The 24678-nt window shown below is 31.4% G+C and overlaps 1 protein-coding gene across 1 annotated transcript in view; it reads left to right on the top strand.

Moving 5' to 3' along the window:
- Positions 1–1715: 1715 nt before the first annotated feature.
- LOC127718654 (techylectin-5B-like) overlaps positions 1716–24678 on the top strand; it is a 32002-nt gene continuing 9039 nt past the window's right edge. Inside the window, exons 1-2 of the mRNA XM_052224707.1 lie at positions 1716–1742; positions 23913–24215. Of these exons, the coding sequence (XP_052080667.1) occupies positions 1716–1742; positions 23913–24215 (330 nt within the window). The remainder of the gene's footprint in view (positions 1743–23912; positions 24216–24678) is intronic.

Genomic DNA, 24678 nt, shown 5'->3' with positions numbered 1-24678 from the left:
ACTTTAAACGATGTACAATCAGGTGCGTCGACATGATAGTTTAAGAACCATCTCCAGCAATGATACATACCTGTACCATCCATCTTGATACATCCAGATACAAACTTTCAGGTTACAAATATGAAATCACTTTCCACAATCCATTTGGTTATGAAAAAGGATACTAGTCTTTTCATTGAGCAATTTCTATACTCATGTTTATCTGTGTACAGTCTTTAGTGGGATCATGCGCAGACCACACTTGCTTTGTCGGAGAAAAATGTGCAAAAACTTAAAACTGGTGGGAATAACTGTTCATCCGTTTGTAAGTTATTTTAGATATATTAACCCTGATAGTTTTATATTTAACTCTAGAACATGTTTTCTTCAAGAATACACAATTTTAAAAGAGTTCATAAATTATTTTCAAATTTGTCTATTTATTTTCAAAATTTTCATGCTCTATTCCTTTCAAAATTTCAGTTAAATGTTTACATGTAAAATTCTTGTTCTGCAGAATAGAAAAATAACTTGTTTCTATATCAATATGAATTTTTCTTACATAATATATAGGATTACTTTATTGGAACACTTTTATACTTTTGGATATAAGGGAAAAAAAACGGTTTACACAAATACTGAACTCCAAGATAACTTTAAAAGGGGAAAAGATTGTGATACTCATGCTCCTGTTTACTTATTTATAATGACAGTTTCTTTAACATTTTTTCAATATCCCATTTCATCATTATCATTTTCAAATTATAAGGATTCTGTCCCAATCGCAGATAATGCTACTTGTATTGAAACGTTTGGCCTATACAGGAATCTTAAAGCTGGAAATAAATTTAAATGTAAAGCAGGGTTTTTGATGATAGGACGTCCCTTCATAGTATGTAATGAACATGGAAAATGGAATAAGATGTTCTCATGCAAAGACAAAGGTGAGTTGGTAGCTCTTATTTGAAAATATCAAATATTTATATTTAACAGGTTGGGTCCTTTACCTTATACCAGTATGCATAATTAAGCCAATACATTTGTTTGCTAACATAATACTCTATTTGTTTTACCTGGGTCACTGACCAATCCAGCGAATGAGTTGCGATGCATGATTCACTACTACGTGTTTACAATTTACCAAGAACAAAAATTAAATGAATTAAAGTCAGTAATTTGATTTAATTCTTTACAAAAATAAATGGGATGTCATATATATATTTACGACGTTCTAAACTCTAGCTAGGAATTAGGGGAAGTGTGGCGTATATGTCAATGTGCAACAACCAAACGAAAAATAAAGGTCAGCATTAAGTCTTTGATATGACCGGTCTCCAAGTATATTTATATAATAACAAATAAATGAGAATACTGAAAACTGTCAATTCAGATATAAATGCGATGTTTTTATTTATGCGAACAATGCGACAGTATCAGTATTACAATCATTAAAACTTGCATTAAGAATTTAAGTACTAATTTCCGTATGTATATGTATATTTCATACAATGTCGAGGATCAATTATTTATTTTCCAATTTTTTTACTTCGAAAAAAACCTTAAACAATGTTTTAATTTCTACAGAGAAGATTGATAGGTCATTAACGAAAAAAATGACATTTTGTTCATATTTTACAGGATTTCTTCCAAATGACTGCAGTGACATTTCACAGGGAGGTGTTTCAGGGGTTTATACAATTGATCCAAATGATCAAAAGTTAGAAGTTTATTGTGACATGGAAACAGCAGGATTTGGATGGACAGTAAGTGAAGTGAATATGTAACATTTAAGGTAACTATTGTTACAGATACACATAACACATATGCAAAAATGTCCGTGCACAAACACGCGTTACTGGAGTAACCTGTATCTGATGTGCTCTTTTCCAAGTATTGAGATGTAGAATGTAATAACGATAAACTATGACACGTAAACGTCTCATTTTATTGGTACGGAATTTATTGGTTTTATAATATTGTGATTATCTGTTGCTTTTGCTTTACGTGCAACCACAATCATATACTACATATACTATTTGCAATTCTAAAATAATTTATTTCAGACTTTAACCTTCACAGATTGACTTGGAATTTAAATATTTTGTTTTATGATTTTATAGGAATGTATGCATCATATCTTGATCTTTTTCTTGAAATTTATGTTTACCCTTGCGGAGCACCTGAGATCACCCCCCCCCCCTTTTTGTTAACACTATGGCCGCTGTCGTTATATTTACGATATTCATAAACTGATTCTCATTCTGAAAAGCTTACTAGAAGAAGTCTACTCTTGATTCGAATGCAATCTCTTTGAGCCAATACATTTCAATTGATATATCTTGAACCGCCATATTGAATTATTAGAATCAACAAATGTTTAATTTATATAATGTACATTTTCACGTTTAGTCATGCATTGAAAATGTCATACGATCTTTTGTTTCGTTTTTTACCGTTTATGAGTTTGATTCGCTTGTTTGCTGATAAAATTAAATACACTATATTTAACATTTTATCAGCAGTGAATGTAATTAACAATTCGTTTGAAAAAGGCGATAGGATAGTTTTCCTTGATTTTAACATACTATGTTTTTGTATTTATAATTTTCTTATACTTATAGGTTTTCCAAAGGAGAATAAATGGCACTATCGATTTTTTCAGAAGATGGTCTGATTACAGGATTGGATTCGGAAATTTGAAATCTGAGTTTTGGTTGGGTACTTATCTTATAATCCATTTAATTATGTAATTATTTATGTGGTCACCTTTTTTAGGTTTGTGTATCCGGTTTTGAAATTAATATTTCAAAATACTTTCCAAAGTAAAAATAACAACGAGGAAACCTTTATGGTATAGTAAGTTGTTATGAAATGTCCCCGGATGACAAAAGAGGACAACCAACTGCATTGTCACTGTCGTATTTATGTGTATAATTAAATGTTGGTTTGTCATTCATCAGTTCATTTATTTCATTCATTCAATTTTCTGTTTCATCATACTCATTATGACGTTTGACTGAGACTGACGTCATTTCTAATACACGTCACTGCACATTTTCATATACACGTCACTAAACACCTGAACGATTTAAATAGAATAAAATATAATTGCGCGCACGCGGGAAAATAAATGTACGCCTTATATATATAGATATTTAGTATTTCATTAACTGAATAACTGCCTTTCTGTGTGGATGCTAAGAATAAAGAATAAACAAACAAACAAACAAACAAAGAAAGAAGACAACAATGCTATTAACGACAACCACTGAATTACAGGCTCCAAATTCAAGATACTTAGAATTCAGCTGTACAACCCAATTAAAATTTACCCAAAACAGTTAATTTTGCATAAAAAATTAAACTTTCATATAATCTCAGCAGACAATATTGATGACACTGAAACAAAGCAGACACTTCTTTAACACATGGTATTACATTCATTTTGAAAAACAATGTGATAATGTGGAAACGCTTTCTGTTCAGTTGAAATTCACGTCTGTAGCTTTTGGCTTTTTATCATGAACGGTTGTTGCAAACAGGTAACATTAACAAGCATTATATTCTTCTGATAACATATCGCATAGATTTGCGAACTTAAAAATAACACTCTACATTCTGATTTCTTGGTGTATTTACAATTGCTGATAATTTAAATCAACCAATATAGACTATTTCGTTAATTAAATTTGTTTAGGCTCCAAAGTTTCGCAATTTGGACTTCATCATGTCGTTGAGAGATGTACCTGATAAGGATGTTTTAATAAATGGAGTTGCTTTCAGAAATAAAGAAAAAAAAATTGACCAGACATGTTCACATTTTGACAGCGTGCTTTACAATTTATAGGATTCGGCAAAATATACTGAGCTGCTTGATTTCTCTTTATTTTTTATGCAATTTCATTTCAATTTCGAATAGGAAATAAATTCATAAACCTTATTACATCTACTGCAAAGTACAGGCTGTACATTCACCTTGAAGATTTTGAAGGGAATTCGAGATACGCACAGTACAGCAACTTCAGTGTAGGAGATGAAGCAACAAATTACGTTTTGAATGTGAGTGGATATAGTGGGGATGCAGGTAAACTTTAAATATTTATTTCGGTACGATACTGCTATTTATTGGCAATTTGTACATTTTTCCTTTGATCTAACTGCCTAATATTTTTCTAGATCACGAACAGGACCTGATACTCGCAAATATCAGGCAATGATGTCGCACATCAGTGCAACAACGTCACGCCTTCATCTCCATCCGCTTAAATTTATCAGTGAAGTTCACTTGGCTCCGTTCATACAACCAAACAAGTATCACAACGTTTTTAACGCTTAAAATTAGTTTTACTTACTATTCCATACTATTTCTTATTTTGCCGAAAAAAAAAGAATAATGACATTTTTGTTTTTGATACAGACTTCATAAGCCCGAATATTAGCTCGCCCTAATGGGATTGCTTGATATTCTTGATGATAAAGTCAGTACCAAGAACAAACATGCTTCTTTATTCTTGAAACAAACAGCAGAACTGTATCTTCAACTCTGTACTTTATTTAGCCTTTTAACTTTTGGTTATTCGAACGTTACTAACGAGTCTATTGTAGACGAAACATGCGTCTGGTGATTACAACTATAAGACAGATATTTATTGTGAGTTTTATCTATAAGATAACGTAACACTGAGTTCATTTTTGTCGAGCCTGCGAAATTTATTTCGCGAAAGCGAGACATAGCGATCCTAGATTCCGTCGTCGTCGGCGGCGTCGATGTCGGCGGCGTCAACATTTAGGTTCAGTCTGTGGTTAAAGTTTTTTTGGACATCAATAACTTTGTCAAACCTACATGGAATTAGATGAAATTTGGACAGTAGCTTTGTTTATGACCAAAATACAGTATCCAGAGCAAAATTTTGAAAATATTTATTTTGTTTTTTCCGTATTTTAATGATAAATGGACTTCTTTTTTTACATTTAACAAATAGATGCAGTCTGTGGTTAAATTGTGTTACACATTAAATACTTTCTCACACCTTCATAGAATTTTATGAAACTTTGTGATTAAGAGATAATGTCTGAAGCACACTTTTGAAAATATATTTTCATTTTTAGTATTTTTCTGATAGATGGACTTCTTTTTACAGTTTACATTTACTGACAGTCTGGGATTAAATTTTTTTGACATGATAAGTTCGTTAACCTTCATGGATTGTTATGAAACTTGGACAGAAGCTAATCTTCAAGACCAAGAAATAGCATCTAAAGAGAAAACTTGAATCTTTTTTAACATTCTGTATTTTACTGATAAATGGACTCACTTTTTAAGTCAACATTACACTTTTACACTGACAGCAGCAATTGTAGGCAAGACACAGGTTTCTGCTCCTTTACAAATTTTTATCCCGTTATGATAAGGATTCCAGACAATAACTCATAATGGAGCACCTCCAATAATTTGTCTAGTACTACCAACCTTAATCCATTCTACAATTCAGCATTTACGAATTTAAATGTACGGTAATGAATTGGTTGATTAAAATATATTAATATTTTGGGTAGCTGGTGAAGAGAAACATAAGAAATCATGAAACTCAGTTTTAAGTGTTATTCAAGAATTTAAAAGGAGACGTGCTTCATTTTAATTAAAACGATGAAAGAATGAAAGAAATGTTTCTGAAGGTGAAGATAGAAGAAATTAATTATATATAACCAATCCTTTTGATTCATTGAAATTAAAAAAAAAAACATTTAGGTATAAATAATGAAATTCCATTTGTACCATTGTGAGATGGGACTGCGACACATTTCACAAAATATCTTACGAGAAAAATATCAATATAACTTACAATTAACTCTTATCGTAAAATTTTTCTGTGAAAGGAGCATCTGGATTGTAGTCGATGTAATCATAACTTCAGACAAAAGCAGAAGTAGAGTTTGTTCTGTATTTGGTTTTTGAAACGAGTAGTTACCTGAAAATCAGTGTTCATATGAGTGATGTTAGGTTTTGTAATTTATTCGCTTTATGATTATTCATTCATTTGAGAGATTTAAAAAAAAAACGGTGGGGATATTGATATTGTATTTACATATAACATGCATAATGGTCCTTATTAAGGCCTCTGTTAAACAGTAGAATGACCAATAATCAAGTTATAAAAATTGTTTAAAATTGCATTAACTTTATTTCAAACTTTAACATTTGTAAGCTGATTACAGAAATTACCTGTACCTTATCCCGACCTCGTTAAACATTAGTACGTTATGAAAGATACACTTAGTTAATACCTGTAATTTGTCCAAATTCTAAATTATACATTACTGTATTTTTATATCCATTTTTTTTTCTGTATAACATTTCAATAAAGAATGATGTATATTATACTGGAATGTAATATCCTGGTTAATCCTCTAATTTGATTAGGTACCAAAACAGGTTATATGATCCCAAATCCCATGTGAAGGAAAACAAAGATAAAACTGGTAATAAGTGGAAATCATGGACAATCCAGTTTAATATAATTATCATTTGAGCCTCACAGGAGATATAAAGCACTGACAGGAAATATGAGCCCATATCCCCTGTGAAGATCTAGAATAACATATAACATTTAAGAGAAAGTGAATGATGATTATAGATAGTGTTTAATGTTAAGCGACAAATTAAATGCATATTTAGGACGAGAACATGTCCAAAATATAAACCCTGCTTTGTACTAGACCGACACGCTGAGCCAGATATTTAACGTGCTAGTTCAAAAGGTAAGAGTCCACAGGACATTAAATCCTATTCGGACACATTATTCCTATTCTGAGCCGATAAGTCTTTGTTCTTATTCAGTAATGCCGCGTACTTAGCAGAAAAGCAGAAACTACCAATTCTAAAGTCGTTGGTTTGAACCCACGACCTTCCGCACTCGAGGCGGCGAACGTGCTAACATGAGACCACCGAGACGTTTTGACGAGTGACATTAAACGTTTTTCATGAACCAACCTAAAATATGGCTCAATACTATTCGAAAGTATATCATCTGTACTATCTTTTTCGTCAGGTGGTCTTCAAATATTCGTACGGTGCAATTACCGTCAAATGAAAGGTCACGGTCGGACAATTCCTTATTTTACAAGAAGTCAGCATTTTTGCATACTCATAAAACTAACTTATGTATGGAAATATGAATAACTTTTACAACACGGTTAATCGTCACTGATCAAACGCACTTCAAAATATTAATAGCGCGTTTTAGCGCTCTTGGCCCACAGTGCCAAGTGATCTTTTCTCATCACTTGGCATCTGTCGTCCGACGTCGTCGTCGTCAGTCGTCGTCTGTTAACTTTTACAAAAATCTTCTCCTCTGAAACTACTGGACCAAATTTAACCAAACTTGACCACGATCATCATTTGGGTATTTAGTTTAACAAATATGTCTGATGACCCCGCTAGCCTACCAAGATGGCCAACATGGCTAAAAATAGAATATAGGTGGTAAAATGCAAGTTTTGTCTATTATTTTGAAAACCGTTATAAATAGAGAAAATCTGACTAGCAAAACTGTTCAGAATGTTGATCTCTACCAATTGTCTATATACGTCAAAACTGTCAGACGACTTCTTAAAGGGGTATTTGATAAGTTAAATCGTCGAAATCGTCAGTCTATCCCTTATTAGAGTTATTGCATTTTGATGACGATTTTTACCAATTTTTTGCGTTTTTGCCTTATATCTTTAAAATTATAATAGATATATAGTAACTTAATTAAGCAAAACTAATAAGCAAGAGAAGACCTAGAATTAAGACAACTTAAAGAAAATCGTCCGACGATTCTTTTTTGGAGTTATTGCCCTTTAATGACGATTTTTACCATTTTTTTTGGCGTTTTGCCTTATATGATAAAACTTATAATAAATGAATATACACTTTAAATCACAAAAATGATCATTCAGGCAAGCTCTACTAACAAGTCAAATGTTGCCGATATAGTTAGTAGACTGTCACTCGTTAAAGGAGTGATTGCCCGACCAAAAAATATGCGATAAATAGTAATTTTAATTCAAATACGTAAATTTCGAATTGTTTATGATGTCATAGTGACATACAAAGTGACCTTTCTGTACTAAAATGTCCAGATTATAGGTGCCTGCTAATTTATTAATAAAATTTACCTACATTTAGAAAGGCTTGTATACATTTACTTTTTTATTGCATTTTCATTAGCAATATAACGGGTCATATCATACCTTTTTTGTTTTGTGTAACTTCAGCTATGTTCAAAAACTTGCTGCTGCCACCTTGAATACGGTGATAATACAAGTGTCTACATTTTAACTCCCATGTTCAATTTTAACTCCTACATACATCCTTGATAATGTTTACTATGTCAAACTGACGTTATCAAATATATTGTAATGTCCCATGCATCGGCACTCGGTACACATGCTAAAGACTATAGAACGTGACTTTTCAATCCTGTTACTGGTGATCCATGAACAGCAGGCGATGCTTCTGGTGTGGAAGCAGTTAGGGTTGGAATTAATTCAGTTTTGATTTTGTCAGTATAATGTGTGTCTTATTTATACCTAACTTATATATACTGCGTCCTTTATTTGGTTTTTTAACTTTTTTTTATTCGAGCGTCACTGATGAGTCTTTTGTAGACGAAATGCGCGTCTGGCGTACACCATTATAAGCCTGGCATCTTTGGTGAGATTTTTTAGAAGATATTGAATAACGGAATACTACTTTAAATGTAATATATTATTTGTGTAAACAATTTCGAAGCTATTTGCCAAACGTAAATTACACCTATCTGTTCATAAACACACGATTTTTCCGTTGTTTGATTTTGAAAAGAAATCTTTCCGTCCATATGTGTCAGTTGAAAACTTGGATATCGAGTTAAAATATTAAACTAATGTATTATTACCAAATAAGTGTGCTGCCAATTTGCTACCTTGCTGCGATATATTACCTAAAATATATAAATTATTCTACTAATAGTAGGCACCGATAAAAGCAGCATACATTTTACTTAATAATTAGTAACGGATATACCAATCATAATTAATTATGTTAACTGATGAAACGGGAACGATAGAAAAGTAACTTTTCTTTTAATAAAGTTAACAACACCAATAGTCTGTTTACCTTGGTAACAAAACTTAAGAAAAGTTATTTGTTTCTGAATGTTATTTGAAACATGCGTGCACATGATTCTTGTTTCATTGTTCATTGAAATAATTGCGTTTATAGCTTGTTATACTGACATTCTAACAAATGTTAATCTTTGCTGCAAAGATCTACCTATACACACATTTTCAGAGTGTCCAACGAAGTCCTTAGTATGGTACAATTGTTCCAAATCTACCACGCAGAAAGAATACTCTATCTAAATCAATGGAGGCTGTGAGGTTTTTGATACAAATTAGAATTAAAGAAACGGAGGGTTATATATCTACACCTATTACATTGATTTTTAAAGACCCAAATGTTGGTAAGAACCTGACCTACCTCAATGATAGATATTTACTTGTCTCCGCAGATAAAGTATCAAACACTTCCATTTGTGTGTGAAAATCACATTAAACAACTACTTGATAAAGGAATTAAGTATTAACAATTCATTTGAAAACTCAAAATATACCACAACGACACTTAACAAAGAGAAAATCCTGAATTATCATAGGCCTGTTCTATATTTATTTGGAATTTCAACCATAGACGAAGAACTGGATCTTCCATTACTGTATGAGCTTCCTAAATTACACAAGTATCATTGCACACAACGTTATATTGCATTCTTTCTTTTGGATTTAAGTCAAAAGATATCTCCTTCTCATACAGACAGATATAATGGATTAGCTCTGTCCGTCTGTTCACCATTATATTTGGTCAGCTACATCAAAGGGCCAATGTAAACTATTGTTATCACTTGGCGTCTAGTGCTGTCCGTCGGTTCATAAACTTTAAAAGTCTTAATTCTTCTCTAAAACAACTGAGGGGAATAGAAACAAAATTGCCAACAAGCATTCTTAGGGCATCTGCTTTAAAAATTATATCATACAACTTTAAGTTTATTTTGCTTACAACTTGAAAACGATAACAACTGAAGAGTAAGAGTCAAATAAAAAATGAACAACCAAATAAGATCTACAATATGATTCGATAACGAGTATTGTTTATTAACTCCCTTTAGGAATTTTTGCCCTCGATTGACATGCACTAGATAATGAATTTTAGTCGCAAACGGTCAGACTTATACACAACGACCAATTCAGTACTCTTCCAACAATTCGCGTAAAGTCAATTCATACAATTAGGTATAATGTTGATATTTACAGATAAAAAACAACTACCGATAAATCTTATCATATACTTAAGGTAGATTCACTGTATACCGCCTTCTTGGATTGTACGAACGAAAAACAAATATGTAACACAGCAACAAATAACAACCACTGAATTACAGGCTCCTGACTTGGGACAGGCACATCCATACAGAATGTGGCGGGGTTAAACATGTTAGCGGGATCCAAACCTTCCCCCTTACCTGGGACAGTGGTGTAACAGTACAACATAAGAACGAACTATACAAATCAGTTGAAAAAGGGTTAACTCATCAGATACAAATAGAAATACATCTAACAAAAACACAGAGTGGAGGTGGCCAGGTACTTGTACATCCCAACAACAAAAAGGCACTAAGTACAGATCTGAGAGTTCTCGCAGTTACTGAAGCTAGTTCAAAGCCAATAACAACTAATAAAAAAAAATCATGCATCTAAGACTAAATTCTCAATCAGTACACATCCAACATCCAATGGATTTAGTGTAAAGACGTCATAAACAGACGAGAAAACATGACCTTGTGTAATGCCATAATACAGGTATCGACAGATTGTAGACTATGAAAGTGCATATGTATATAACAATAATATTTAGATTGCTTTTAATTTACTGATAACAAAATCAGTATTTATACCAATAAAAACAATATGCAAAGATCTAATTACAGTGTTGAATTGGTAACCTTTTAGAATAAGTGTATTTAAAGGATCGATAAGTTTTCCAGGATCGTTTCTAAATTTGCGGGCACAAATCTCCGTAAAAATGAGGATGTGCTATCCCGTTTGAAATAAGTATTCTACAGGTACAATCAAACATCAAAACCAAATCTGTATATCTATGGAAGTATTTAGTAAAGGTTTTAAGTAATTTGTGGTAACGAAATCCCTGACTTAATAATTTAGTAATACATAGATTACGTTCATTAAAATCTAAAACGTCACAACAGACACGTGCATAGCAAACGAGTTGTGAAATATAAACACCGTTCGATGGTGCCAAAGGAACATCACCATCCAAAAAAGGAAAATTAACAATAGGGAACGAAAAATCGTCCCTTTTGTCGTTAATTTTAGTGTGGAGTTTCCCGTGTACAACTGAAATATCTAAATCTAGGAAAGGACAGTTATTACCGTTTACATTTATTTTATTTAAATAAGTTCCTTTGTGTACATTTCGGCAGTATATTAAGAAAATATTCTTGATTATTTAACGAAAAAATATCATCAAGATAACGGTAAGTGTTGTTGAATTTATCAATTAAATGCAATTTAGACGGGTCTTAACTGAGTTTGGTCATACACTGTGATTCATAACAGTACAAAAACAATTCTGCTATTAAAGGGGCGCAATCAGTGCCCATAGGAATACCTACAACCTGTCGATAAACTTTGTTGCCGAAACGTACAGAAATATTATCAAGGAGAAAATTAACAGCTTCAATCATCTCATCACACCTACAGTAAGTATATCTAGCATATTTACCTTTCTCATTAGAGAAGAAGGCTTTAATTGAGTTGCAGCAAATATATTTGCATTCAGAATTACCAAACGACCATTTAATTAAATAGGAAAACTTTTGATTGCTAAGATTGAGTGGAAGTGTAAAGAGTTGAAAAGTCAAAATTGTCAACAGAATCAAACGGACCATCAAAAGCACGTAATTTATCTAAAAAATTCTAAGAATTTTTTACACTCCAAAAATAGTTAATTCCACTATTTTCAAATATTTTATTATAAAAGTTTATGATAAGTTCTTTGAAAGTAGTTGAGAAACTAGTTAAAGCACATTAAAAACCCTATCTTCTTATATTTTATTTCAAAATTCTATCTCATAGATTTCTTTTTATTCACAAAATGTGTTTTTTCATGAACAATCTATGCAAGTTTGGGCAAAACATTTATTTTGGCAAAGTTTTAAGAAAATTCTATCTGAGTTAATATATACCGATAATTCACCTCAACAGACTGCAGGTGAATGGTTTAAACAGTACTGAATTTTACGCTATAGATAAGCTCGGAAATTGACTGAAAGACTTAATGACTTAAATTTATTGGACTATTGTTGCAATTCTTTGGACCAAAGTAAAGCACAAATCATACCCTTTTGTTGATATTATTTTCATTTCTTTTGATTTAGTGTGCTTGTTTTTGATTTTGTATTTGTAATTTTATTTGTCAAATATTTTGCCTCCGCATTGTTGAACTTTCATTATGAAATGATAGCTAGAGTTTATACTTACAATGAACATGAGTTCCACCTACGGATATTCCTTCACTGCTGGCAAAACTTACTGAATACACTAAAACACATTTGAAATACATAAGCAATGATAATTATTTCAAAATGAAAAACAAAATTCAAGATTAAAATTTAGTTTAAAACACAAGTTTTATTGGATGTAACTGACTACAATGCATTTTAATAGCCTCTCTGATAAAATCGGTTAGCTTCAATTTGAACTGGACCTGCGATTTTAATCATTCGAAACATTGTAAAAAAAATATTTTAATATACTAAAACAATATAAGTAGATACTGAGTAGGGAGAGAACAAAGCCATAGATATCAAGTAAAATAACAAAAATACTCCAAACTCCAATGAAATTCAAAACGGAAAAGTCCCTTATCAAATGGCAAAATCAAAAGCTCATACACATCAAACAAATGGAAAAAAACTGTCATATTCCTGACTTGGTGACGATTAAAGTTATACACTATGATTATAATTAATATCTATTGCAGGCGTAAAAACTTGACGTCATGTCTTTTAGTCATCTTGAATGTGCATCAATTATTTTATTTCAGCAATACATATCCTGTATGCTGCCAGATTATATACCAAACGTAATAATTAAGTTGATAAACATAACAACTCTAAATTATGATTTATCTGACATGAATCCCAGATGAACAGCCACATAGTAATACCAATCGAATAAATAGGCTTATTAATCTGACTTATCAGATAGCAAAAGGTTAACCTATAATTTTTTTTAATATTTACTTGTCAGTAAAAAGTAGGTTTTTCAAAAAGGATGAAATATCAAATGTAATGCTTATTTTAGATAACCCTCCTTATCAAACTGTTCATAATAAGTTGTCATTTTATCTTAAAAGTACTTGTAAAAACTTTTAAGAACGCAATACTGTCAAACTAATTCAATTTTTGAAAACATTATCTTTTGACTGTACCTGAATGCTGGCCTCAACCACTCCCAACCGCTAAAAAAACCCAAAGCAATCTAACAAACAAACACTAACAACAAAGAAATCATATAAAGTTTACCAGTTTAAATGATAAAAATAAAAAAAAAAATTGTTTTCCTTTTATTTCAGAATATTTTTCTTAATCAAGAATCTGAAGAAAAGGTTGCCATATAATGTCATGATCTTCAAACACTTGTGAGTGCAAATCACAATAAATTCTGTAAAATATATCTATTTCGCGATTAAAAACGGACCCCGTCCCCCCGAAAAAATTACAAAAATGAAAATGTTTGCACTGGATGCTATCTTTTCATCAATAAAGTATTTCTGTTCCAGTTTCGTATAATTCAAGACGCATTTGGCTAAGTTATTGACATTTATAGATTTGAACATTTAAAACGCAGATTAAATCTTTATGTTCACGACTCAGAGGACGTATATGACAATGCACTCTAGGATTTCATCGGATCGCCATTGTGGGTTTTGTCAGAGGCGACACAAAAAGATCATCACTTACATGTACTATTGTTGAGTTTTCGAAATATTTGGATTTAGTTCTTTTCTTTTTAAATAGTTGTCTGATTTTCAAATTAGAAAAAAATTCAAAAAAAAAAAAAGAATACAGTAGACGATGATGATGAGTTATTGGTGTTAAATATCACATGTATATCAGGACGAGAACACACTTTTGCTTTTGTGTTATGAATACAAGCTTTGTTCTCTGCATGACCGACACAATGAACCAATTTATGTAGCCAATTAGTTTGTATGGTAATAGTCATCATTCAATATGTCACTCTGAATCCGAGCCGATCAGTCGATGTTTTTCAAATCATTTTTAGGTCTTTGCATTGACCAGCTTATAGTTCGAACGTTCGACCTATCGTATTCGACAATGCACGAGATATATGTTGGTTAGTATGTTGAAGCTAAAGCTTAAAGCAACTATAAAATGCACCAAAAATATATATTCTAGACAATATTTTTTTAGTGACCTTTCACATCTTTGGGGGATGATATGTTTTCGGTTGAAAAATGGACCTATATATTTTGAAGGAATTGGGTCAAAAATCAAGGTCACAGTAGCAAGTGATAAGTTCAAATTTGAGCATTTCTCGTTATGTACAACCTTAACTAAGCCAGCATTGAAATCCTCCATAGAAAAAACAAAACCCTTCGTGGCTCAAGGGTCCATAGTCCAATGATCAAAATCCCAGAATATATGAGATTTAGAGACACATTTGTTCGGGAACAAACTTAAACGACATGAATAATGAGATGCATGAAATAGACTCCTATTGATTTTCAGGTTAATAAGTCAAAATTCAGGTTAAGAATAATCAGAACTTATGTGTTGACATGACATATACTTAATTCGTTTTTGTACACTTCATCTATGTCACAAAACAAAACGAAATCGGAAGCACAACTATCTTATTTGTGAAACAATAAGATCAATAGATTGATCGATGTTTGATGTTCAAAATCCTGGTGCAAATACTTTATGTATATTCCACAAGGGAACCAATTTATAAGGGCTTCTAAACATTTACTTCTTCGGGAGAAGGGGAATGATTTGAAGATAGCGAAAATTCAGACTACTGGTTCTAATCCTCTCATTTTCGATATTTACAGAAGGTTTTTTTTATGTAAGATGTACCAATATCGCAATAAATGTTTTATTGACAATAATGAATGCACATTTATATACAAAAATCTACCTCTCATATTCATTGCATATCTGCTATTTCGTAACTAGCCAACACATTTCAAATAGACCATCGCACATCTGCGAAAGGACCATTGCACCTCGGTGTCCCCATCGCACCTCAGAGTCCTACATATATGTAAATGTTTTCTATCTTTTAATTGTATCAGTAAATATCAAAAATGAGAGGATTAGAACCGGTAAACTGAATCTTCAAATCATTCCCCTTCTCCCAAAGTTGTAAAAGTTTAGAAGCCCTTATAAATTGGTTGCCTTGTGGAACATACATGAAGTATTTGCACTAGGAATTTGAACATCAAACATCGATTAATCTATTGATCTTATTGTTTCACAAATAAGATAGTTGTGCTTCCGATTTCTTTTTGTTTTGTGACATAAATGTAGTGTTGTAATGGTGATCCGCGATTGGACCATAATAGCTAGAGCGGCTATAGACGGATAATATTCGTATACTTACCAAACATTCCATATTTTCTCAAGTTGCAGTAAAAACTGTTTATGGTGATCGTTCTTATTCATTGCTCTTATTTACAGCAGTCGAATAGTTGTGTGGCTCATTTTGTTTCGTTCTGACTAGCCAAGTTGTAATTGCATTTCAAACAACTACTACGATTTTCAGTCATTGAAATAAGTGCTGATTTTAATGGAAAAAAACCTTTGCATGTATCGTCTATAGGGGTCAATTTTTTGAATCATTATATGAACATTGGCTTTTTTTTTACAAGCCTATTGTCAAAGTCAACTACAACGTTCCAGCTATGACCCAAAATGCAATTACTATTCACCATGACTGTTTTTAGTTAAATGGCGTGTACTCTCTTTGATTTGCTTAAAAACCTGGAAAGCTGCTTCTGTATATTCCGATTTTTAAGTACTATTGTTTAACAAATGAAATTAAGTTTAGGTCAAAACATGAAACACTTTTGTTAACCTACTTCTTATTTTCATATTAGCCATGCTATATGATTCAACTGTATTTTTGATTTCTTATTTAAACACTTTCAATATGTGATGTTGTTTGGCCTTATTGTTAGATATATAATGTGTTTTGTATACTGTAAAAACATTAAACTCAGCAAGTGATTAATTCCAAAATAAAAATCATCATGAATATTGTATCTTATTACCACAGAATGGAGGCTTATTATATGTTCGTCAAAAATAGTTTTTGAAATACATATTTCATTTATTTCCAAAAGGTTGTATTACTTCACAAATAATACATGATTGTCTTGAAGTATAGATTCTAGGTACTGACGTTGTTTATCATCTTAATTACGTGTTGTAGTGTTCTTTTATTTGTCTTTGTAAATTATTTAAATTTTCAGTTAAGTCCATTAGTGGTAATATCCTTTTGGCGTGGCTCGGTTCTTATGCATCCAGCCAATGTGTTGTTGTGTCATTTTTTGTATTCTTGTCTTTCATTTTTGCTTATGTGCTTTGTCTAAATGCCATTTTTTTTTGATATATTTGTTTGTTTTTATAGTGATTAAGATTATAACACGATGTTGACTGTTGTACCCCTATTTTTTTTTTTATATTTTTACCTATTATGTCTGTTTGTTTTGTTCACACATTGTTGTCAATATAATGGAATTTTATGCGACTGTCATACAAGTGAGAAGTTTAGCTAGCTATACAACCAGGTTTAATCCACCATTTTCTAAATAAGGAAATGCAGGTACCAAGTCAGGAATATGACAGTTGTTTTCGTCTGATGTGTTTGAGCTTTTGATTTTGCCATTTGATAAGGGACTTTCCGATTTGAATTTTCTATTGTATTTTTGTTATTTTACTTTTTTTATATGAACATGTGATTAACAAAGTATTGTAGTTATCATGTCCATTACAAAATGAACGAAGGTTGCTTTTAGAAATTATCCATTGAAATAACAACTTTTTATTTGGCAAGATAAAGAGCATTGATTTTTTAGACTTCCCGTTTAAAACACTCTTTTACATTTTCAAAAACCAATAGGTATTTCTATTTTATTTCCGACTTTGACTATCTTTTAAATGTCTTTATTATTATAGCCAAGTATATTATCATTTTCTTCAAGTTAAATTTTAGTTCGGTTAATATAACCTTTAGTTTTGAAAGATTCGTCAGATTTAAACTTTTAGTCTCTATTGCATGATTTTCTATTGTTAATTGTTTTTGGCTTTTAACTAGCTTTCAGTAACTGCGAGTACTCTCGTGTTAATTTGACCTGTTGACACAATTTGTAATGCATTTCTGTAATTCAATGTTTACTTATTCTGTGTTATATCTCGTCTCACTATTTTTGATATGTACCACCTTTGATTTAGTATGACGATAAATTTCTACTTCTGTACTCGTTCTCTGAACAACAAATTTATTAATTTTGTAAAAAATGTTTACTTCCGTTCTCCTAACAACTAAATCATTATATTTATATTTACATGTGTACGTTGTTTTATTTAACGCCATTTTGTCCAAGGTAAGAGTTGTCTTATTGACACTCTTCCGACATCTTTTTTATTACTGCCTGTAACGTCTATGTTATATAGGCACCTACGTTTTAATATTGTGTCATAAATCAAACTTATTCGTTCAGTGTATGTTTACTTGTTTTAGTTTAAATGTCTTTTTGATCGAGTTAAGCCATTTCAATTGATATTTTATAGTGTGTCTTTTTATATTGTAATGGTACACTACTGTCTCATGTAAGGTTGAAGGTTGGCGCCTGTTAAAACGTTTAAACCCGCTGCATTTTTATGCACCTGTCCTAAGTCAGGAGCCTGTTGTTCAGTGGTTGTCGTGTGTTGGTGTGGCTCATAGGTGTTTCTCGTTTCTCGTTTTTTATATAGATTAGACCGTTGGTTTTCCTGTTTTAATTGTTTTACACTTGTCATTGTGGGGCCCTTTATAGCTTGCTGTTCGTGGTGAGCCAAGGCTCCGTGTTAAAGGCAATACTATGACCTATAATTGTTAACTGTTTATACATTGTGACTTGGATGGAAAGTTGTCTCATTGGCACTCATACCACATCTTAATTATATTCTCGACACAGTGATTTCGTATGGATATTTATTCTGAATCCATTTATCAAAATACAGTCACTATTTTTTTAAATGTTACAAATCTATAGCACCAAATTATTTGTTTTCTGATATTTAGAAAGTTACCTATTTGATTACCTTTAAAATCATTCAAATCTACCCATGATTTTATCAGTTCTTGATGGAAAAGTGGTGTATTGTCCTATGCTTTTTTTTTATCAATTAATTTTGTTTCGCTAAAATTTATCCTGAAACGTAGCAAATTTTTGCCATACTTACTAACGTACAATTCATATTATGCAACACAGACCAGTTAGCATTTCCTGATTGTATTATTTGTTTACTCCATTTTATATGTATTGACCTTATAGCTCTAGATCAAACATTTAAGGCCTCCTTCAGCCAAATATTTATTCAATATTGACCTCTTTAGTTTTTTTTTTTTTTTATTCCAATACAGTGTCAGATCTGATAGATTCCAAATGTCTTAATTAAACTGAGAGCAAGACTTATATCTTTACGATATTGAAAAACTAATGTTGTGTCATCAGCCATATCTTTAACTTACAAGATTGTCCATCTAATTTTTTTTATTCTATTTAGCCCTTTATCATTTATCAGCTTCATTGTCGTTAATATCACTGTTATAACAAAATAGGAGAGCAAAAATCGGACACCCTTTTATATATTTTTTAAGAAATTGAGACCCATCCATTATTTAAAATACATCTTTGAATATCATTTTTCATACTTTCAAACCATCTGATAAATCATCATTTATTTGAATAATGTAAAAGCCTACATATATTATTTTAAATATCAAGTGTGATCTAGACTAACAGGAAGTGTTTTTTGCAATAATAAAATGATAAATGAACCCCCCCCCCCCACCCCCGGTTAAAAAAAAGTTATTTCATTTTGTTTATGTTGAAAAAGTACATATTTTATGCCCTTTTCTAGAAAATATTTAATTATCAATTGAATTAAAATACTCCTTACAACTTTTGAAACTTCAACTTGATTGTTAAAAAAAAAACCAATAAGCAATTCTTAGAGGAGAAAAATAGTATACCGATGTTTCAAATTACAATGCTCTCAAAACAACGTTTTTAGAATAAATTTTGGAGTCAATAAAGTCCCTCAAGTCTCTCTGTCTGTTCTCATCTAAACTTTATATGAAGAAAATTTATTTGGTAATCTCTTACTTTTTGGAAGATAAAACGTTAAATATGTAACAAGGAAATTATTTCATTAAGATATAAAATTGCAATTTTAAACGAAATTATTATGCAAATTGAGGGACCCTCTATCATTGATTCACAATATAAAAATAAGAAGATGTGGTATGATTGCCAATGAGACAACTCTCCACAAGAGACCAAAGGACACAGAATTAACAACTATAGGTCACCGTACGGCCTTCAACAATGAGCAAAACCCATACTACATAGTCAGCTATAAAAGGCCCCGAAATGACAAATGTAAAACAATTCAAACGAGAAAACTAACGGCCTGATTTATGTACAAAATAATGAACGAAAAACAAATATGATATACAGCAACAAACAAGCTCATTTTATATGCTTGAAAAGTGTTTATCCATCTAAAGACCTCCAGTCAATGTAAATGTCTGCAAAAGTGCTATATTGATGTTCTTTTTGGTCGACATCATACCTAAACGTGCTAAATATGATTTGATATTATTCAAACTACTCTTCCAATCTTTCCACGAATGATTTCAATCACTTTAATTTACCCTTTTATGTGTTTCGGGCAAAAACTATAAAATAAAAAGAGAAACTGTACACAAAATATTTCATCAGTAATACAAGATAAAGAAAGGAAAAGATATTGTGGTCATTAATTATATTCTAGTCTACAAGGTTGGAGAGTGGCCACTGTTGAAGATGCACATAGACATAGGTGAGCGACATCCGCTCTTTAGGGCCTCTAGTTTTAATATTGATAGGAAGAAATTTGATATGTTAAAGTGTAGCGGTTCAATTTAGTCTTTTTCTTGTTTAGCATCACAAATATAACATGATCTCATATAAAAAAGTGATTCGACTAAACATGTATAGAAGCAGAAGGTAAATATAGTGGCGACAACCGTCTTTATTTGTTTTAATCTTAATGGTTCAGAAATTTGAAGACCTCAGTGTTTCATAACGTGTATACAGATGCCTTGTTAACCAAGTTCCTTCTGGCACATGTACAATGTCCTTGATCTCATTTTCATGTTTCAGGGACTATAGGTATTTTCACATGAATTATTCATTTATAATGAGCAATGTATTTATAAATGTTATAATGAACACGTGTATTTGTTTTCACATTTATTTTGTGACTAAGGTCTACTCAGTAATTGAGAATTTTACGATCTAAAATAAGCGGGAAGAATTGTAACGGTAAATCTATGTTTAATCATGTGCAATTTGACACTTGCCTTCGGAGAGTTCAGTCTGGTCAATTCCGACCCATCAACCTACCCACTCATTTATACTTTATCAAAGTTGAAGTTGATTTGATATATTCATACTTGGAACTCTGATAAAAGAGGACTTTTGTTGAATAATTTAAGGTTTTACATGTATAACAAAAAATATTTCTTTCGTAGATTGTGTATTGTTTAATCATATGTTGAGGCAGCGGCTCTGGACATGCAGATAAATATGAACATTAGTACATTGTAAAAGAAATAATAAGAATGCTTAACTGCACTTTATACGTTTTATATGGTATGTGGGATACGTGCAAGGTCTCCTTGTTCATTAGGCATGATTCACTAGATATTCGCCTCAATTCGTGGATCACTGATCAAGTTTATGTCTTCTATTGAATTCTATGCGACTGTCATAAAAGTGAGAGGTTTAGCTAGTTATAAAAAATATGGCTGTTTTGCATTCGTTTGATGTGTTTGAGCTTTTGATTTTGGCACTTGATAGATAAGGGAATTTCCATTTTAAATTTTCCTTGGAGTTCGGTATTTTTGTTATTTTACTTTTCTCTTGGTCAAAACGTCTTTAACAGGGGTGTGCTAATTATACGAAAACTGCTCCAAGAGAGTTATGAGGAAGAATGTTGTAATCAACACAAGTTTTCATTCACCATCATGAATTCGTTGACCAATATGATGTGTCGGTGTCTCAACTCACTAGTGGTATGTCTCGACGGTCTTATATCTATAGATGTCTGATCTGTTATTTATCCGCAACTGGCCTCTTTTCTCTTGAAGATTATGCGATTCTCTTAGTGTTTGCTTGTTACCTTAAGTTGTCGCTTTTTTCGAATGATTTTGAGATTTGAACATCGGTTAACTACAATCGCCTTGATTTAAGTAATTTATGTTTACGAAATACCTGACAAAATAATTAGCATTTATGAAATTATATAACTTACGCCAACACTTCTTTACAGAAACAAGGAAAGCGAACGATTTAAAAATAAGATATGCACGCTGTTAGCGTTAGCCAAATGTAAATTACTCTAAAAACGAAAATTAATAATAGGGGACGAAAATTATCTATTTTGTTGTAAATCTTTGTACAGAGCTTCCCGTGAGAACTGCAATATTCAAATATTCAAAAGGACAACTTCTAAGCTCTTTTAAAGAAAAAAAAAAAACAAAAAAAAACAAGACAAAACGCATCAAAACCACTTTCTTTTTAGAGAGAAACAAATATATTGCATGTTTTAATTACCTTTTTTCTTTAGAAATCTTAATTTTTCTTTTAACAATTAAGATCATTGACTAGGAATCAGTATGTTCAAGAACATGCAAAGACAAACAGTACATGAAAATCACTTACTCTTATATAACGAAACCTGGAAATACCAACACAATTATAATAACGAATATTATTCCGTATCAAAGAATAGTGCGACATACTAAAAGCAACTTTCAAGTAACTAACCGAGAATATAAGAAAAGCATGTAATAACTGAAACTGGATAATATGCTATGTGATATACAGTCCCTTTAAAATGTCTATAATCAATCGGTTGTAAAGAGGGATCTTCATTTCTGTATTCTTTCATTTTCTGTGCCATTTGTCTCTCATCTTTATAAAAGTTACATATCATTCTCTATTCTTTATATGTAAGCACCTCATTATTCTCTATCATCATATGTAAGCACCTCATTATTCTCTATCATTGTATACGCCTATGTTTCTCTATTCTTTATTTGTTTGTCCATTATTCCGTAGTATTTGCTCAGTATTCTCTATTCTGTAAACTCCATCCAGACCCTCATTTTCATAACGTTACGGGGTAAAATTACAATTGCATAATAATGTCACTTTAACAATATAATAAATGTTATACAAATATCAAACTTTATAATAGTTCACATCATATGTCACTAGACAATGTTGAAGGCTTCTTTGTGACTTTAGATGAAGAACAACAATAAAAGCCCATAAGGTGTTTTCTGTACACATTGTTGTTTTGTATCAAGAATTGATACACCATAATTTGTGAGAAATAGTTTTAGGTGAAATTGGCCCTTCTTCTTTTTGACCAAAACTGCTGATCTTGTATTCAATATATTTTTTTTTGTCTTTATATTTATAATCAAAGTTTATCAAACTTTCACTTGTTCCATTATGATTAATTTGTTTAAAATAATAACAGATAGTTTACATAATGCACTACAATTTAAGAATTTTAAAGCTTAGATTGAAATTGAAGATTAAGTCATCATAGATAACACTTGAAGAACGTGAGTTACGTGCCTTAACGTAATGTCTGTAAAATAATGAAATTGCAACCATTTTACTCACTCACAGTTTTGTATCCGAAAGTGTAGACATCTTTATTGTCTAATATTTGAAAAATGAAATATTAATATATTCTTCCAATCTATAATTCAGTTAAAGTTTATAACGCTTTATTACATACTATTTGATATATAATGCAAGCAATTATTTATTTTGAAAACATCGCCTTTCATGTGGCAAATAAGCAATATTGACAGGTTTGTGGTTGGATGTGCTACATGGTTTTTCCAATTGCTGTAATAATATCATTACCATGGGAAAATTGTTTCTGATAATTAATAATTAAGTAACTAGTCATGACGATAAACAAACTTTAAGTGGAATCGTAGTAATGCAAATGCGTATAAACAAATATTAGCTTATTAAGCTCAACAAAAATATTCAGGTTTTGGCATTTCCGGAAGAGTTGGATACGAAACCCCACCTCCAAAAAAACCCTTAAAAGATACAAACTCAATGCATCTAAAAACATATTTTCTACTTGACCAAACATAGTGTTCCCAATGCAAAAGTATATACCCCTTTTAAAGTTGCCTCCTAGTTACTTGTGATTGATTGAAGTAAGCAAACTTTTAAAGTGATGTAAATAATTCAAATGCATTTAATTTGGTCCTTTTGACTGAATTCTTGTTTCCAATAATGTATAATTAAGTGGTTATGCATGACGATAAGCAAACTTTTTTAAAGTGATGTAAATAATTCAAATGCATTCAAAAGCTTTAAAACCATGCATGCTCGTTTTGTTAAATAAAGGAAAGACCATTCATTAAGAGAATTGTCTGTCATGAAATATGTGATGAAACAATTGAAGAAAGGCTTGGCTTTCATAATTTTATCAATTTTATTCCAGCAATACAGATGTCTATTGGAGGAATTTTGTGAACAAGATGACACCGAATGCCAGCATCCTAACAGTATAGATGGTATTGGGTATCTGCAGCATGACAGAAGTCAGCAATCTAATATACTCCGTCGATTGCAACAGCTCAGTATGTTAGAATGTGTAAGGGAATGCTTTTATACATCACGGTGCGTCGCTGTGAACTACAGGAAGAATTGGAAACTGTGCGATGTACTTGATGAATTACCTGCTATAGAAAATCTGAAAGTAGAAGCTGGGAACATCTATACTAAACGATCAACCTGGTCTAAGGTATTCATTTTATAATCCGGGAAATGCTCTTTTTTACAAAATGTTAATTTTCACATACGTTTACAAGGATTTTTATATTATATTCATTTTCACATTTATTCAGTTCTGCAAATGTTTATTGTCGCTAATCTTACATTAGTTCGGATTGTTGCAATTCTAAAAAGTGAAAAAAAAACATAACTGTACAATATACGAATTGACAAAAACAAAATGGAAATAAATGTAAATGTATGATATATAGATACATGTACAAATTTCGTGGTTGAAAATAATCGAAATCGCCTGAACTTTAAACGATGTACAATCAGGTACGTCGACATGATAGTTGAAGAACCATCTCCAGCAATGATTCATACCTGTACCATCCATCTTGATACATCCATATACAAAATTTCAGGTTACAAATATGAAATTACTTTCCACAATCCATTTTGTTATGAAAAAGAATACTAGCCTGTTCATT

This window comes from Mytilus californianus, unplaced genomic scaffold (genome assembly GCF_021869535.1).
Source record: "Mytilus californianus isolate M0D057914Y unplaced genomic scaffold, xbMytCali1.0.p SCAF_10, whole genome shotgun sequence".
Lineage (NCBI taxonomy): Eukaryota > Metazoa > Mollusca > Bivalvia > Mytilida > Mytilidae > Mytilus > Mytilus californianus.
This window is presented reverse-complemented; position numbering and strand designations above follow the sequence as displayed.